This window comes from Zalophus californianus, chromosome 9 (genome assembly GCF_009762305.2).
Source record: "Zalophus californianus isolate mZalCal1 chromosome 9, mZalCal1.pri.v2, whole genome shotgun sequence".
NCBI classification, from domain to species: Eukaryota; Metazoa; Chordata; class Mammalia; order Carnivora; family Otariidae; genus Zalophus; species Zalophus californianus.
The window spans coordinates 70393511-70413436 of NC_045603.1; the positions used below are offsets into that span (position 1 = coordinate 70393511).

The 19926-nt window shown below is 35.9% G+C and overlaps 1 protein-coding gene across 9 annotated transcripts in view; it reads right to left on the reverse strand.

Annotated features, from left to right (window-relative positions):
* PPHLN1 (periphilin 1) overlaps positions 1 to 19926 on the reverse strand; it is a 142446-nt gene that overhangs the window by 42213 nt on the left and 80307 nt on the right. For all 9 annotated transcript variants that reach the window (XM_027592934.2, XM_027592929.2, XM_027592936.2 and 6 more), the window contains one exon: positions 16625 to 16741. In XM_027592934.2, coding sequence (XP_027448735.1) covers positions 16625 to 16741 — 117 coding nt within the window. The remainder of the gene's footprint in view (positions 1 to 16624; positions 16742 to 19926) is intronic.

A 19926-nucleotide genomic window follows, 5' to 3' on the forward strand; every position in this document is an offset into this window, starting at 1 on the left:
AGAGGAAATGACTGCTACTTTTTAAATTTTAGGTAAGATGAAGCATCTAAGCTTATACCATTCCAAAATTGTATTTCACACTATATTAAGATACAGCTAGAAGGTTTTGTCCTATAACTATTCCTTAAGAAATCTATTTAAGAAACACTGAAGAGAAAAACCCTAATTGGAAGTGAGAGGTATGGGCACACATAAGCATTAAAAAAAGAACATGGAAAAGGGATCTACTTTCAGAAGTTAAAAATACCTTGCTCCTGTAGCATAAAAATTTATTGAAATCACTGAAAAGAAAAATCCCCAAAGTGATAATAATCACTTCTATTTCACAGCAACCATTCATTAAATACATAATCCCACAAAAAGCTCACAGCTGACTACTGTACTTTCCAAAAACACTTTTGTGGAAAAGATAAAACTAAAAAAAAAAAAAAAAAAAAAAGAGGGAAAACAATTATTTAACTATACTCATTTGTTTATTCAAAAATCTACTGTGGGGACGCCTGGGTGGCTCAGTCGGTTATGCATTTGACTTCGGATCAGTCATGATCTCAGGGTCCTGGGATGGGGCCCTGTGTCAGGCTCTCTCCTCAGTGGGGAGTCTGCTTCTCCCTCTCCCACTCCCCCTGCTTGTGTTCCCTCTCTTGCGGTGTCTCTCTCAAATAAATAAATAAAATAATTTTAAAAAATTCACTGTGTGACATTTATAGCAGCATTATCTAATGGTAGCCAAATTATGGAAACAGCCCAAGTGCCCATTGACTGACTAATGGATAAGGAAGATGTGGTGTGTACATGCGCACACACACACACACACAGGAATATTACTCAGCCATCAAAAAGAATGAAGTATTCCCATATGCAATGACATGGATGGAGCTACAGTGTATTATGCTAAGTGAAATAGTCAGAGAAAGACAAATGCCATATGATTTCACTCATATGTGGAATTTAAGAAACAAAACAAATGAGCAAAGGGAAAAAAAAGAGAAACCAATAAGACTCTTAACTACAGAGAACAAACTGATGGTTACCAGAGGGGAGGTGAGTGGAGGAATAGGTTAAATAGGTAATGGAGATTAAGGAGGGCATTTGTTGTGGTGAGGACTAGGTGTTGTATCGAAGTACTGAATTACTATATTGTACACCTGAAACTAATATTACATTGTAAGTTAATTAGCTGGAATTTGAATAAAAACTAAAAAAAAATGTACTGTGTAACAGAGAGAGGAAGATGGCATCATAGTAGGAGGACCCTAGGCTTATCTCAACCCACAAATTCAACTAGGTAACTATCATCCTAAATACTCCAAAAATCAACATGAAGACTAGCAGAACAAACTCCACAATTAAAGGTAGAGAAGAGGCCATCCTGAAGAAAGTAGGAAGGGCAGAGACATGGCTTGGGAGAGAAAAAAATGAATGGTGACTGCTGTGATAGTGGAGAAGGGTGGGAGACAGACTAACACCCAAGGGAGTGCTGGGAGAAAATGAATCCTGCAGAGCAACTGGCTTGGAAAGTGAGAGGGGATGAATTCCACTGAGTTCTTACAACTAGTGGGGCCTAAAACCTGGAATTCTAAAGGTCAGTGGGCTTAGCTCAGGGAAAGTCCAGAGGCATTGGGGCTGCTCTTGGAAGAAAAGGCAGGGCAAACAGCCCTCATACAGAGTAAAAACAGTGATCTGAAGAGTACCTGGGGCACACAGTGAGGAAGTTATTCCCTCATCTTGGGAGTGTGTCCCAGAGAGGCAGTGTTCACAGAGAGAACCCTCCAGGAACAAAGGAACATGCAGCCACCATTTCCTTCTCCAGCCCCTCAACATAAGCACAGAGCTAGCCACCTGTGGGAACCAGTGCAGTGCCAACACTCCCTATTTAACTTGCTTACACCAAGGCCCAATCCACCCCACCCCCCAACACACACACACTCTGGTGGAACTACCCTTCCTAGTCACCTTTGCCTCAGTTCCAGCATGGCAGGCACTCTTGCCATTAGGCTGGCCCAAACATTTGCCCACATCCTGTCTCCCGACCCACGAGTTTTCCAGAGCTCATTTCTGGCTGCAGTGGTGACAGGTCTCATTTCACAAGCACACTACAGCACACCAGGTTAAAACACACCACATTCAGGCCAGGAACTAAACATTGCCCACAAGCGGCAAAGAGAGCCTCTGCAGAGGACTGGCCTGAAGAATAAAGAGGCCAGGAAAAAACAGAGGAGCACACACAGCACACACTGGAGAGGCTTCTGGAAGCGCCAGGCCCCGGGGAAGAGGGGACACAACACAGCAGGGCACTGTAAGACCTCTTCTTCAAAAGGCCATTACTGTCAAGAACAGAAGACACAACTGACTTTCCTAACACACAGCAACAGACACAGAGACGTAGACAAAATGAGAAGACAGAGAAATCTGTCCCAAATAAAAAACAGGACAACGTCATGGCCAGATATCTAAGCAAAACAAGTAAGTAACATGCCCGATGGACTATTTAAAGCAATGATCTTAAGGATACTCACTGGACTTGAGAAAAGAGTGGAAAACATCAGTAAGACCCTTAACACAGAGATTAAAAAAAAGAGATGAAGAGTGCAATAAGTGAGATATGACTGATGCAGTGAATAGCAGGCTGGAAGAAGCAGAGGAATGAATTAATGATGTAGAAGACAAAGTAATGGAAAGTAAGCAAGAAGAACAAAAGAGAGAAAAAAGAACTATGCAAAGCAAGAACAGCCTTAGGGAAATCAGTGACTCCATCAAACATAAAAACATTCACATTATAGGAGTCCCAAAAGAAGGAGAGAGAGAAAAGAGGGCAAAAAAATTATTTGAAGAGGTAATAGCTGGAAACTTCCCTAATGTGTAGAAGGAAACAGGTATTTAGATCCAGGAGGCACAAACCCCAACAAAATCAACAAAAGCAGATCCACACCAAGACATGTTATAATAAAAATGGCAAAATGTACCAATAAAGAAAAAATTTAAAAGCAGCAGGACTAAAGAAGATAGTTACATACAAGGGAAACCCCATAAGGCTATGGGGGTTTTTTTCAGCAGAAACTTTCCAAGCTAGGAGGGAGTGGCATGATATATATATAAAGTGCTGAATGGGACAAATCCAGAGCCAAGAATACTCTATCCAGCAAGACTATCACTCAGAAGAGGAGAGATAAAGAGTTTCCTGGACAAACGAAAACTAAAGGAGTTCATGACCACTAAGCCAGCCCTGAATAAAATATTAAAGGGGACTTTCTGAGTGGGAAGGAAGACCAAAAGTGACAGTATGAAGGAAGGAAACACGTAGTAAAAATGAGTATTTTGTAGAGTATCAATCAAGGAGCTCACAAAATAAAAGGATGTAAAATATGATAACACATACCTAAAACATGAGGAGGAGTAAAAAATGGGTTCAAACTTAAACAACTGTTGGCTTAATATAGACTGCTATATGCAGAAGATGTTATATTCAAACCTAATGATACCAACAAAAAGTACTAATAAATATGCAAAGAATAAAGAGAAAAAAATTCACATATATCACTAAAGAAAACCAGCAAAACCATGAGAAAGAAAAGATCAGAGAAAATCTTCAGAAACAACCACAAAACAGGTAGTAAAATGGCAATAAATACATATCTATCGATAATTACTTTACATGTAAATGCAATGTAAATCAACAGACACAGGGTGACAGAATGGATAAGAAAACCAGATTCATCTATAGGCTGCTTACAAGAGACTCACTTTAGATCTGAATACACTTGTAGATTGAAAGTAAGGGAATGGAGAAACATTTATCATGCAAATGGATGTCAAAAGAAAGCCAGATTATATCAATATAATCAATATTTATATCAGCCCAAATAGACTTTAAAACAAAGATTATAATAAGAGACTAAAAATGATACTATACAATTATAAAGGGGACAATCCAACAAGAAGATATAACAATTGTAAATATTTATGCACATGGGAGTACCCAAATACATAAAACAGTTAATAACAAACATAAAGGAACTAATCGGTAATAACACCATAATAGTAGGGGACTTTACCACCCGACCTACATTGACAGACAGATAATCTAAAGAGAAAATCAACAAGGAAACATGGCTTTGAATGACACACTGGATGAGATGGATTTAACAGATATATTCAGAACACTCCATCCTAAAAGAGCAGAATACACATTCTTTTCAAGTGCAGCTGGAACATTCTCCAGAACAGATCAAAACCAGCCTACAAAAGAAGCCTCAACAAACTCAAAAGGATAGAGTCATACCATGCATCTATTTTTGACTACAATGCTATAATACTAGAAGTCAACCACAAGAAAAAAATCTGGAAAAAACACAAATACATGGAATAAATAACATGCTACTAAACAATGAATGGGTCAAGCAGGAAATAAAATAAATAAAAAAGTACACAGAGACAAATGAAAATGAAAACACAATAGTTCAAAAGCTTTGGGATGCAGCAAAAGCAGTTACAGGCCTACCTCATGAAACAGATCTCAAACAACTTAATCTTACACCTAAAGAAGCTAGAAAGGGGCACCTGGGTGGCTCAGTCATTAAGCGTCTGCCTTCGGCTCAGGTCATGATCCCAGGGTCCTGGGATCGAGCCCCGTATCGGGCTCCCTGCTCTGCAGGAAGCCTGCTTCTCCCTCTCCCACCCCCCCTGCTTGTGTTCCCTCTCTTGCTGTATCTCTCTCTGTCAAATACATAAAATTTAAAAAATAAATAAGTAAGGAAGCTAGAAAAAGAACAACAAAGAAAACCTAAAACCAGCAGAAGGAAATAATAAAGATTCTAGCAGAAATAAATGATATGAAAACCAAAGAAGCAACAGAACAATGAAACCAGCTGTTTAAAAAAAAAAAGAATCAATGAAATTGATAAACCTCTAGCCAGACTTATCAAGAAAAGAAAGGACCCAAATAAATAAAATCACAAATGAGAGAAAAGAAACGTTGTTAACACGGAAATACAATTATAAGAGAATATTATGAAAAGGTATATGCCAAATTATACAACCTAGAAGAAATGGATAAATTCCTAGAAATGTACAACCTACCAAAACTGAAACAGTAAGAAATAGAAAATTTGAACAGACCAATTACCAACAAAGAAATGAACTCTGTAAATAAAAACTCCCAACAGAAGTCCAGGACCAAATGACTACACAGGTGAATTCTACCAAATATTTAAAGAAAAGTTAATACCTACTCTTCCCAAACTAGTCCCAAAAAAATACAAAAGGCAGGAAAATTTCCAAATTCATTCTACGAGACCAGCATTACCCTGATACCAAAACCAGATAAAGATACCACAAAAAAAAACTACAGGCCAACATCTCTCATGAACATAGATGCAAAAAATCCTCAACAAAATACTAGCAAATCAAATCCAACAATAGATTAAAAAAAATAATTCACCATGATCAAGTAGGATTTATTCCTGGGTTGCAGAAGTGGTTCAATATTTGCAAATGAAACAACATGATACATCACATTAATAGGGCAAAGGATAAGAACGATATGATCATATTAATATGCACATATAAAGCATTTGACAAAGTACAACATCCATTCATGAAAAAAATCCTCCACAAGGTAGGCTTACAGGGAACATACCTCAACATACTAAAGGCCATATATGAAAAACTCATAGCTAACATCATCCTTAATGGGGAAAAACTGAGAGCTTTTCCTCTAAGTTCAGGAACAAGCCAAGGATGTCCACTCTCACCACTTTTATTCAACATAGCACTGGAAGTTCTAGCCACAGCAATCAGACAACAAAAAGAAATTAAAAGGCATCCAAATTGGTAAGGGAGAAATAAAACTTCAACTCTTTGCAAATGACATGGTATTACATAAAGAAAACCTGAAAGACTTCACCAAAAAAACTGCTAGAACTGCTAAATGAATTCAGTAAAGTCACAGGATACAAAATCAATGTACAAAAATCTGTTGTATTCCCATACACCAATAACGAAGCAACAGAAAGAGAAATTAAGAAAACAATCCCATTTACAACTGCATAAAAACAATAAGAGACCTAGGAACAAACCTAACCAAAGAGGCAAAAGACCTATACTCTGAAAACTATGAAACACTGAAGAAACTGAAGATAACACAAATGGAAACACATTCCATGCTCATGGGTTGAAATAACAAATATTGTTAAAATGTCCATATTACCCAAAGCAATTTACAGATTTAATGCAATCCCTATCAAAACACCAACAGCATTTTTCACAGAATTAGAACAAACAATCCTAAAATTTGTATGGAACCACCAAAAGCCCCAAATAACCAAAGCAACCTTGAAAAAGAAAAGCAAAGCTGGAGGCATCTCAATTCCAAACTTCAAGTTATATTACAAAGCTGTAGTAATCAAAACAGTATGGTACTGGTACAAAACAGACATACAGATCAATGGAACACAGTAGAAAACTCAGGAAATGAACCCACAATTCTATGATCAATTAATCTTCAACAAAGCAGGAAAGAATATCCAATGGGAAAAAGACGCTTCAACAAATGGTGGTGGGGAAACTGGACAGTCACATGCAAAAGAATGAAACTGTATCTCTTTCTTATACACAAAAGTAATTTCAAAATGGATTAAAGACCGGGGCGCCTGGGTAGCTCAGTCCTTAAGTGTCTGCCTTCAGCTCAGGTCATGACCCGAGGGTCCTGGGATCAAGCCCCACATTGGGCTCCCTGCTCGGTGGGAAGCCTGCTTCTCCCTCTCCCAAGAAGCTCAACAAAACCTAAGTAAGATGAACTCAAAGAGGCTCACACCAAAATACATTATAATCAAATTTTTAAATGACAAAGTAAAAGAGAATCTTGAAAGCAGTGAAAAGCAACCATCATATACAATGGAAATTCACTAATATTAGCAGATTTCTCATCAGAAACTCTGGAGGCAAGATTACAGTAGGCCCATAATCAAAGTATGGTTAACCCTGAACAACACAGTGATGGGGGGGACAACCACTCACACAATCAAAGTCCACGTATAACTTTTGACTCTCCAAAATCTGAATAGTCTTCTATTAATCAGATGTCTTAATGATAACACAATTACCACATATTCTGTATACTATATGCATTATACGCTGTATTCTTACAATATCTAACCTTTTCATTTTTTTTTTTGGTATTTCTATGCTACACAGTTTGTGAGTCTTTTTTTTTTTTCTATTTAAAGATTATTTATTTATTTATTTGACAGAGAGAGCACAAGTAGGCAGAGTGGCAGGCAGAGGGAGAAGGAGAAGCAGGCTCCTCGCTGAGCAGAGAGCTCAATGCAGGGCTCGATCCCAGGACCCTGGGATCATGACCTGACCCAAAGGCAGACGCTTAACTGACTGAGCCACCCAGGCGCCCCTGTGAGTCTTTTTAAATTGTTGCAAATCTCCAAAAAATTTTCAAACACACTTATTGAAAAATAATGACATATAAGTGGACCTATGCAGTTCAAATGCCAACTGTAATAAAAGAAAAACTGTCAACCGAGAATCCTATATCCACGAAAACTGTCCTTCAAAAATGAGGGAGAAATTAAGACATTCTCAGATTAACAAAAGCTGAGGGAATTTATGACTACTAAATCTGCCCTGCAATAAATGCTCAAAGGGGTCCTGCAAGGTGAAATGAAAGGATACTACATAGTAACTTGAATCCTTATGGAAAAATAAAGACTTCAATAAAAATAGATACATGGGTCATTACAAAAACTAGTATTATTGTATCAATGCTTCGCAACTGCACTTTTTTTGTTTTGTTTTCCACACTGGATTTAAGAGACTGACTGATACGTTTAAAGAACACTATTAGTGTAAAAGCTAGTACTCCTGTGGGATGCCTGGGTGGCTCACTCATTAAGTTTCCAACTCTTGATCTCAGCTCAGGTATTGATCTGAGTCATGAGTTCAAGCTCTGCACTGCGCTCCACGTTAGGCATGGAGCCTACTTAAAAGAAAAGAAAAGAGAAAGAAAAAGAAAAACCTGGTACTACTATAACTCCAAATCTTGTTTTCTAGATAACTGAAGAGACAACTGCATTTAAAAGAATTATTAGTTTGGGGCGCCTGGGTGGCTCAGCCATTAAGCGTCTGCCTTCAGCTCAGGTCATGATCCCAGGGTCCTGGGATCAAGCCCTGTATTGGGCTGGGCTCCCTGCTCAGCAGGAAGCTCGCTTCTCCTTCTCCCACTCCCCGTGCTTGTATTCCCTCTCTCACTGTCTCTCTCTGTCAAATAAATAAATAAAATCTTAAAAAAAATTATTAGTTTATGTTTTGGGGCACATAATGTATAAAGATGTAATTTTGTGACATCAAAAACTAAAAGGGGTGGAAATGGAACTGTAGAGGAGCAGAGTTTTTGTACGTTATTGAACTTAAACTGATATAAATACAAATTAGTGTTATAACCTTAGGATATAAATGTAATCCTCATGGTAACCACAAAGATAATAGGTATAGAATATGTACAAAAGGACATTAAGAAGGAATTTAAACATTTCACTACCAAAAATAAATGAATTAAACAAAAGAATACAAGAATGCAGGAAATCAAAAATGATACAGGGAATATAAAAAACAAATAGCCCAATGAGAGAAGTCCCTTCTTCTCAGTAATTACTTAAATGTAATGGATTAAACCCTCCCATCAAAGGACGATATTGGCAGAACAGATAAAAACACATGATCCAACAATATACTGTCTACAAGACACTTACTTCAGACTCAAGGACACAAACATGTTGAAAGTAAAAGGATGGAAAAAGATATTCCATGCAAATAGTAACTAAAAAAGAGTAGGTGTGACTATACTAGTATCAGACAAAACAGGTTTTAAATCTAAAAAGGTTACAATAGACAAGGTATTATATATTAATAAAAGGTTCAATACAGCAAGAAGATATAATAATTATAAATATCTATCAACCTAATGACACAGCATCAAAATATATGAAGTAAAAACTGCCAGAACTGAAGGGAGAAATAATAATTATACAGTAACAGTTGGAGACTTCAATACCCTTGTCACAATGATGGATAGAAAAATCAGATAATAGTTAAGGAAACAGAGGACTTAAACAAGACAATCCACAAAGTAGATCTAACAGACATACAAAGATCACTCTATGCAACAACAACAGAATACATTCTCAAGTGCATGAGACAGTTTTCCAATAGACTAAGTGTTAGGCCATACATTGTCAATAAATTTAAAAAGTAAAACTAGAAAATTCATAAACCTGTGGAAATTAAACAACACACTTTTAAACAAGCAATGGGCGAAAGAAGAAATCACATGGAAAGTGTAAAGTACTTAGAGACAAATGAAAATGAAAACAATGTATAAAAACTTAGGAGAAGCAGCAAAGCAGTGCTAAGAGGGAAATTAATGGCTATAAACACTTATATTAAAAAACAAGAACAAACTCAAATCAATAACCTAACTTCACAACTTAAGAAACTAGAAAAATCAGAACTAAACCCAAAGCTAGCAGAAGGAAAGAAATAAAGATTAGAACAGAGATAAATGGAAAAACAGAAAACAAAAGAAAAAAAAATCAAAGAAATCAAAAGCTGGTTCTTCAAAAAGATCAACAAGATTGACAAACCTTTAGCTAGATGGACTAAGAAAAAAAGAGAAGACTCAAGTTACTAAAATCAGAAATGAAAGTGGGAACATTACTAGCAATTCTATAGAAATAAAAAGGATTATTAAGAGAGTACTATGAACAACTGCATGCTGACAAACAGGGTAACCTAGATAAAATGGACAATTCCTAGAAACACAAAACCTACCAAGACTAAGACAAGAAGAAAGAGAAACTCTGGGAGCCTGGGTGGCTCAGTTGGTTAATCGACTTCCTTCGGCTCAGGTCATGATCCTGGAGTCCCAGGATCAAGTCCTGCATCGGGTTCCCTGCTCGGCAGGGAGTCTGCTTCTCCCTCTGATCCTCCCCCCTCTCATGCTCTCTCTCCTCTCTCAAATAAATAAATAAAATCTTAAAAAAAAAAAAAAAAGGAAAGAAAGAGAAAATCTAAATAGACCTGTAACTTGTAAGGAAATTGAATCAGTAATAAAAAATCTCCCAACAAAGAAAAGCCATGAACCTGATGGTTTCACTGGTAAGCTCTACTAAACACTTAAAGAACTAATACCAAGCCTTTTAAAACTCTTCCAAAAAAACTGAAGAGGAAGGAACACTTCCTAATTCATTCTACAGGGACACTATTACCCCGAAACCAAAGCCAGACAAAGACACTACAACAACAACAAAAGCTACACAGTCTGATACCCCTTAGGAACACTGATGCAAAAAATCTCAACAAAACACTAGCAAAAAGAATTCAGCAGCATATTAAAAGGATTACACATCATGACCAAGTGGGATTTATTCCTGAAATGCAAGGAATAATTCAACATAGGAAAACTGATCAATGTAATACTCCACATCAACAGAATGAAGGGGAAAAAATCTACATGATCATCTGAATTCATACAGAAAAAGCATTTGACAAATTTAACACCCTTTCATGATGCAACTCAACAAACTAGGAATAGAAGTAAACTATCTCAACATAATAAAAGCCATACATGAAAAACCTACAGCTAATATCACACTCAATACTGAAAAACTGATTTTTCTTTAAGATCAGGAACAAGGCAAGGATGCCTGCTTTCACCACTTCCATGCAAAACAGTCCTGGGAGTTTTAGTCAGAGCAATTAGGGAAGGGGAGGGGAGGTATACAAATTGGAAGGGAAGAAAATTATCTTTTTGCAGATATGACCTTATATCAGAAAACCCTAAGATTACACACACACACACACACACAATATAAATGAATTCAGCAAAGTAGCAAGATACAAACTCAACATACAAAAATTAATCGCACTTCTGTAAATGAACAAAGAATAATTTAAAAAGGAAATTACCAAAGAATTCCATTTATAACAGCATCAAAAAGAATAAAACTTAGGAATTAACCAAGGAGATGAAAAACTTGTATAATGAAAACTACAAAAACCCTGCTGAAATAAAACATAAATGGAAACACATCCCATGTTCACACATTGAAAAGACAATATTGTTAAAATATCAATACTACCCAAAGCAATCTACATTTTCAAGGCAATCCCTACCAACATTCCAATGTCATTTTTTACAGAAATTAAAAAGAGACAAAAACAAAAACCTCTACTAAAACTCATAAGGAATCTGAAGGGACCCTTGATATCCAAAATAAACCTTGAAAAAGAAGAGCAAAAGTGGAAGACCCACACTTCCCGATTTCAAAACTTACTACCAAGCCACATTAATCAAATCAGTGTAATACTGGCATAAAGACAAACATAAACCAGTGAATAGAAAAGAGCACCCAGAAATAAGTCTTCACATATATGTTAAGTGATTTTTAACAAGGATGCCAAGACCATACAATGGGAAAACTACAGCCTTTTCAACAGATGATACTGGAAAATTGGATATCAACATGCAAAAGAATGAAGTTGGACCCTTGCCTAACACCATATATAAAAATTAACTCACAAGGGCTCAAGGACCTAAATGTAGGACCTAAAATAATAAAACCCTTAGAAGAAAACACAGGACAAAAGCTTCATGACTTGAGATTTGCTGATGATTTCTTCTACATGACACCAAAGGCACAGGTAACAAAAGAAAAAACAAAAATTGGGCTTATTGAAAAATTTAAAATTTTGCTTATCAAATAGCACTATCAACATAGTAAAAAGGTAACCCACCGAATGGGAGAAATATCTGCAAATCACATATCTGATAAGGGGTTAATATACAGAATATACAGAAAAACTTCTAAAACTCAACAAGGAAACAATTAAAAAATAAGGAATGGACTTAAACATTTCTTCTAAGAAGATACATGAATGGCCATTAAGCACAAGAAAAAACAACATCGCTAGTCATTAGGGAAATGCAAATCAAAATTACAATGAAATACCACCCCATACCCATTAGGGTGGCTACTAGCAAAAACCCAGGAAATGACAAGTGATGGTGAGGATGTGGAGAAATTGAAACTCTTGTGCACTGCTGGTGGGAATATAAAATGGTATAGTCACTGTGGAAGACAGTATGGAAGTTCCTCAAAAAATTAAAAATAGAATTACCATATGGTCCAGGAATTCCACTTCTGAATATATACTCAAAAGAACTGAAAGCAGGGTCTTGAAGATATTTGGATATCCATGTTCATAGCAGCATTATTCACAATAGCTAAACGCAGAAGCAATCCAAGTGTCTACTGACAGATGAATGGATAAGCAAAATGGAACACACAATGGAATGTTATTCAGCTTTAGTACGGAAGGAATTCTGTAATATGCTACAACATGGATGACCCTTGAGGACATTATACTAAATGAAGGAGCCAATCACAAAAGATAAATACTGTACAATTCTGCCTACATGAGATACTTAGAAAGGTGAAAATCTTAATGACAGAAAACATAATGGTGGTTACCAGGGGCTGGGAAGATCTACTGATAAATTGCTTTGGGGAGTTATCATTTAATGGGTATAGTTTCAGTTTTACAAAGTGAAGAGAGTTATGAGGATGAATGGTGGGGGATGGCTGTATAATAATGCTAACGTATTTAATACCACTGAACTATACACTTAAAAATGGTTAAGATGGTAAATTTTATGTTAAAGATATTTAAGATAGAAACCCCAGTATCGGGACGCCTGGGTGGCTCAGTTGGTTAAGCGACTGCCTTCAGCTCAGGTCATGATCCTGGAGTCCCGGGATCGAGTCCCACATCGGGCTCCCTGCTCGGCGGGGAGTCTGCTTCTCCCTCTGACCCTCTTCCCTCTCATGCTCTCTATCTCTCATTCTCTCTCTCAAATAAATAAATAAAATCTTAAAAAAAAAAAAAAAAGAAACCCCAGTATCAATATCAGGTTTCTAACACCAGGCAAACAACAATTAGTTTTGAATGACCTTAAGGAAGTTGGATAACTTACACTACCAGTTCTGACTAACTCCCAAGATCAAAATCTGCCACTAGATTCCATTTGAGTTAGGTTAATGCAAAAAAAAAAAAAAAAAAAAGTTTAAAGCACACTGGAAATAGGAATTTCAGGTTTCATCAGGTTTCATCATAATTCCAGGGCGACACACAAAAATATAAATTGAGGAGGTCAGAAAGCACATCAGAGCAGATAATGTGTTTTTGGAAAACAAATAGCAAGAAGAGAAAAATAACTTGAGCTGATACTAAAAGGGCTTATTAACAATTAAATTAGGTTAAGCTAATTAGATATATATCATTCAAGGTACTGTAGAGAGAAAACAAGACAAGTGCTTGAGATGCATTCAGTGTACATACAACTATACAAGTAAAAACAAAAAGGCAATAATAAGTTCATCAGTGACAAAGCAGCATAAAATTTTAAAATAGGAAGGGGAAGAAAGCAGAATCAAGAAAGATCTTGAGTCTTGTCTCAAACACTACTGATTCCACTGAATGAATATGAATTAGAAAGAAGGCCACAAAAGATGGGTATTCTACATTGGAGAAGAGTAAGCAGAGATAACAAAGTAGAAAATGACTTAACAACATAAATCATATATTTACACTTAAGAAAAATGTCAAAATTTTCTTCTATAGGAAGAAGCAACCTGTTCTACTGGGACAGGTACTGCCTCCAAGTAATCTGCTTTTCACTCTGATAGCCAAAAGCTACATGGCTATTTGTTTGACGATGGTAAACTACGTCTCTACAAAATTTGACTGCAAGCTCCCAGACAGCTAGGACGGTGTCTCTAATGCAGTATTTGACACAAGATGATGCAGAATGAGTATTCAGTGAATTTAAATAAATTATGAGAAAGCCAGTATGGTACTATTTTCTGAAAATATGTAACTTAAAATACTACTCCCGAAATATACACTGTGAGGAATTTCATAGTCGAGTCTGCTAAATTATGCAAATTTTATTATTTATCTTCCTTCAGAGACCACTGATGAGCACATTAACATATTAAAATCTCTGAAAAGTGTTGCAATATCAAAATAACCTAACTCTTTTAAATCTAGCATTTCCCAAACATACTGGCTAATAGAATTTTTTTTCCCCTCAGATCGTTAAGACTCTCTAGAATTAGTATTCCATCAAATACTTTGAGAAATTCTCTATTAGAGCCCAAATATAAAACTGAACAGTAAACTGAATTACAACATTCTTGGATATCTAAGTATGTCACTGAATGTATCTTCAATTTCACTGAACTTTCTGTAAATGACATGGTCTCCCAATTGAATTGCTTAAAATTATATTCACGGCAGCAAGAGAAGATAAACAGGAAAACTAAATAATCTCTCTCTAGTCATAAAAATGAATCTATACAATGTTTCTGAAGTACAGGGACCATTACTTAAGTAACTAACATAAAGGGGTACATACATGGCTGGTTCAGTTGGTAGGGCATGCAGCTCTTAATCTCAGGGTTGCTAAATTCGAGCCCCATGTTGGGTGTAGAGATTACTTTAAAAAAATCTTTAAAAAAAACCTAAAATAAAATAAAAATACTGCCACAAGTACATTTAAACACATACACAGAGTATTATGCCAGTCTCTTTCCTAGCATCAAAGTCCTTTTCTCCTTCCATCTTATTCTGTCAAATCAGATATGAGTTTACAGAATCAAAGTCAAAATTCTATTTCTCAAAAAGCATAGATCACTGAAATGAGTACCTATTTAACAATTGCCTGAGAACAAATGCTACCATCTGAGCAAAACGTTAATAAGCTGCGGTGGGATTAGGTTTTTAAATAAAAGAACAAAAATATCATAAAAATTTCCCAAATGCTTCATTTCCAGTGTAAGAAAGTATCAATCTAACTTGAAAAACATTTTAGACAGTGCTATGAAATTCATGTTGTTGCTCAACATTAATGATGTATACCATGTAACAAACATATCAAAGAGATTGCAATCCTACCCTCACTCACCTTGCCTCTGGTTCAACAAAAGATCGTGCCTGACCTATCACCCCACTTATAGGTTGTTAGCGCTATTTATTAATTCAAAACCTAGCAAATCCTGTGCATTTTTAAGAGAAAAAAATAAGGAGGTTAAAAAGAAAGTCTTTCTTGACCCAATGTCACTGACTATTAAGACTCAAGATCCACTCAAGCAGTAAGTAAAATATTTAAAATCTGAGGAAGGTAGATAGTGAGGACTGTTTTGTTTTTTTTTTAATTAAGAGATATAAAAAGTGATGGGGGAAAGATGAATATATCTTAATAAAGCCTTGCTAACTGAAGAGTATTAAGCAAACAAGAAAGTGGTATTTTTGGAAGTTTTTAAGTACTCTGAGAAAAATGATCAATTCTCCAAAAAGCAATTTTGAAGTATATAAACCTATTATTAATATAAAAACTACTATTCTAATTATTAAGAAAATAAACAAAATGGCCCTATAAATTACTTTATTGTTCATGCTTTTAAATAGTGATGGAAAGATGCCAAAAAGGGACAGCTAGATGATGTTGATATATTCATTCAAGAATATGTATAAATACCTACTATTATAGGTACAATAACAAGGAAATCTTGACCTATTTAAGAACAATTGATATCTAAATGACAGATCAGCATTTTAAAAAAGAGGGGCTTTGTTTGTATATGTACTGATAGGGTTTATAGTGGTTTGTGCTTTCTATGAGCAGTGTACATTAGTTATTTTGGAAACAATTTTTGTAGGTACATAAAGATTTATGTAGGTATATATGTTTTAGATCAAATTCTAATGCTTGATCCATTTTATCAAAGGGCCTTCTATAAAAGGTATCTTAAAATATATTGAAAAGCCAGAAATTTTCAAATCTATATAATCTCTCATGGTACAGAGATTTTTATATTCTCTGCCTATCGTACCAAAATAATTCCTTTAGCACCAATTCCTGAGTCTAAAAGCTTAATTTTGCCAATGAAACATCTATATTTCCCCGTTAGAGATGTTATAGGTTATACAGAAAAGTTTGAGTTCATTTTCAAATGTTTTAATGCAAAAATTCATAAACAGTATTTTATGGACCCAAAAATGCTCTCATCTTTTGGTACTCAAGACTCATCAAAGATCACAGGTAACTCAAACAATGTGTCATTTCATTTCTTGGGATATTTATGAGATAATTTCCATAGAATATAACATGTTACATAAATTTAGCCCAAGATCCAAGGTCTAAGTAGATTCTTATTCAGAATTCACTGGTTTATGACCAGTGGCTTACCATGATTTCTAGAGATACTTTTAACAGCAAAGCCCATAAAAGGATAAATAATGCATTTTCCATATCCTCCCTATTTATTCTATTCTCTCACTTCTACACTGCTGGAGAAATTCAGGTATAGTTCAATTATTGAACTCAGAATCATTCATATTCATACTATTACTCTGTGTGGTAAATGTTAATAATCCATGAAGCTATTTTCCCCATATATATTTTAAAGTACTAGAACAAATCAAACACTTCCCACCCATCATTTAAGATCCAGACAAAACTCTTCATGTGAAACATCAAGGGGAAATTATGCCTTACCTCATACTCAATTTCAGGTAAGTTACTCTCATCTGCCTTCTCTAGTTTCTCAGCAGCCCACTTGCTTGCAGCCTCAGCAAGTTCCTTTTCAGTTAGCCTACTGGGTTTGTCTAACACCTAACAAAAACAAAAGAACAGTTCTATTACAATTCTCAAAAGCATTTAAACTTCCAATACATGAAGAAGTACATCCCAGGGGTGTTTGGGTGGTTCAGTTGGTTAAGCGTCTGCCTTTGGCTCAGGTCATGATCCCAGGGTCCTGGGGTGGAACCCCACACAGGGCTTCCTGATACTCAGGGAGCCTGCTTCTCCCTGTCCCTCTGCTTGCCACTCCCCCCGCTTGTGCTCTCTATCAAATAAATAAATAAAATCTTTAATAATAAAAAAAGTATATCCCACTTATATTAAAATCATGTAAGCCTCCAAATGTATATAGATAACAAGTACATTCTTTATTTGCTTTTTCAAAAATATTCAACACAGAATTTAAGTAGCAATTCCTTTTGGCCATACAGATTAGATCTGACTCCTAATTTCATTTATATAAAATTTCAAAAATTCATCTTAAGGAACAAAAGACACTGACAATTAACTAATACACTAACAGTATTTAAAATAAACAGGACATCATACTGATTTCAATGTTGTATCTTGAATTATATTCAATGAAATAAGTAATGCCAAAATATCATCAAGGTAAATTTCTAACTAATGCAATAGAAAAGTCATATGCTATTTTCATAACTGGTAATAATTTATATAAATCCTACTCTTTACACAATATTTTATACAGTTAAATTTCATTTTGATACTTCTACTGCTTCCTTTCTTCAACCATATCCAATACTAAACAATGTATGGAATTTCAAGTTACAGACAGACCTGGGCTTGAATGCCAGGTTCATCACTTGGCAGGTAGATGATTTTATACGCATAATTAATGACACTGTAAAGCCTTGGTTGCCTAATTTACAAAACAGGTGTTAATAATATTGTTTTTATAAAGTAGTTTTGAGAATCAAGAGAAGTAATAGACCTGAAAGTATCTAGTACAGTGCTTGGGACTTCAGTTTTTCTTTCTTTTCCATATTCACTGATATAAATCAGTTATAGTAAAATATTTGAAGAAGATCAATCAGTTCATGAGGTCAATATAAAAATGAAGAAAATAAAATTTTTTTCTGGATCACATGATTCCCACAATACTGTTTACAGACCTACGTTACAGAATAAGGTGTAAAAGTTCTAAGTCACGGGGCACCTGGGATACTGTTTACAGACCTACGTTACAGAATAAGGTGTAAAAGTTCTAAGTCACGGGGCACCTGGGTGGCTGTTTACAGACCTACGTTACAGAATAAGGTGTAAAAGTTCTAAGTCACGGGGCACCTGGGTGGCTCAGTCAGTTAAGAGTCTGACTCTTAATTTCGGTTAAGGTCATGATCTCAGGGTTGGGAGATGGCGTCCCCATGGAGCATGGGCATGGAGCCTGCTTAAGACTCTCTCTCCCTTCCCCTCTCTTAAAAAAAACAAAAAACAAAAAACAAAACTAAGCCAAAAATTAGAAAACTTGGTTCCCTGGGACCATATAGTAGCTCTGATTCCATTCTATTTTATTAGCATACATTTTCATCAACTAGGTCTTTCACCTCTAATTTTGTCTCCACATCTTCTCTAAAGTCACATCATTAATCCAAACATACTTCCTCTGGATGACAGTGGCATTAAAAATCTCCACATTAGGGGCGCTTGGGTGGCACAGTCGGTTGAGTATCTGACTCTTGGTTTCAGCTGGGGTCGTGATCTCAGGGTCGTGAGATCAAGCCCCCTGTCAGGCTCCATGGTCAGCACAGAGTCAGCTTGAGATTCTCTCTTCCTCTCCCTCTGCCCCTCTGGCTCACTCTCTCTCCTTCTCAAATAAAAATAAACAAATCTTTTAAAGTCTCCACATTAGAGTATACTACCATTTATAAAGTGCTTCTATATGCACACCAACAAAAAAGTATTTTAATTAAATAGAATTCCATGAAGGTGGTTAGGGCAGACTTTATTACCCCAACTTATAAACCAAAAAACTGAAATGTCCAAAGCTAGTGATTTGCCCAGTCACTAGTAAATGTTAAGCTGGAACTTATGACAAAGGCCCCTGACCTCCTCCCACAGCTTAGTCAATTCACCAAACTACTGGCTGGACATCCATCATAGTTACTGAAAGACGGTAACAGTGTATGTATATAGAGTGTTTCCAGAGCCACTGAAGCCTAAATATGTCACTCCAAAGCCCTAGCCACACATAATGTTAAAAAGGTAGAAGTAATACCTCTATTATTACTTAGTAATAAGATTAAAAAGTTAAAAAAAAAAAAAAAACAAACAACCAGGGATGCCTAGATGGCTCAGCCTAGGAAGCATCTGCTTCGGCTCAAGTCATGATCACTGGGTCTTGGGATCAAGCCTCATGTTGGGCTCCCTGCTCAGCTGGGAGCCTGCTTCTCCCTCCCCCTCTGCCCCTCCACCCTGCTCATGTGTGTTCTCTCTCTCTCTCTCTCTCTCAAATAAATAAAATCTTTGGGAAAAAAAAGTTAAAAAAGACAAATTAAGTTAGAATAAACAACCATATACATATGAATACACCAAAGAAAAAAATTTCTGCCCATTTTTTGGTATCTGTTTTGAAGAGAAAGTTATAGAGTAAAAATAAAACATTCTTAAGTTCTCTCCAGTAAAGATGGAAGTAAAATCTTCTACAGCTGAATCCGTCCATCCATCTTTCATTAAATCTATACACCTGAGAAACTCTCATTTGAAATTAACTTCTAACAGTAAGAAAAAAAACCTGAAAAATTATTCCTACATGAGGGCAGCCAGAATGTCTTAAAAGAAAAAGCCTTCCACCAAATCAGGAAATCTAGGTAAAAGTGTCCCACAGCTACCATGTAGCCGTGGGCAAGGAACAGAGGAGGCTGTACTTTCCCAATACTTAAAATGATCATAGATCTAAAACTCTGAAAGTCTGATTTCATTTTAAGACAAAAATACAAACATCTACTTTAACTGTCAAAAATGGTTAAAGTCCACTATGGTTGCTTCCCACTAAATACATTTTAACATGTACCACAAAGTCCTATGTTGTAACCTACATTTATAGTTCAGAAGAGATGAGTATTTCATATATCCTAATTTAAACATTCATAGTGAGTTGGACGGGCAACAATTTCTTTTCTTTCATTTCTACCTAACAATAAAAACAAGCCAGTCTTTCAGGTGGATAAAGCACCCTTGACATGGTAAGGCAGAACCAA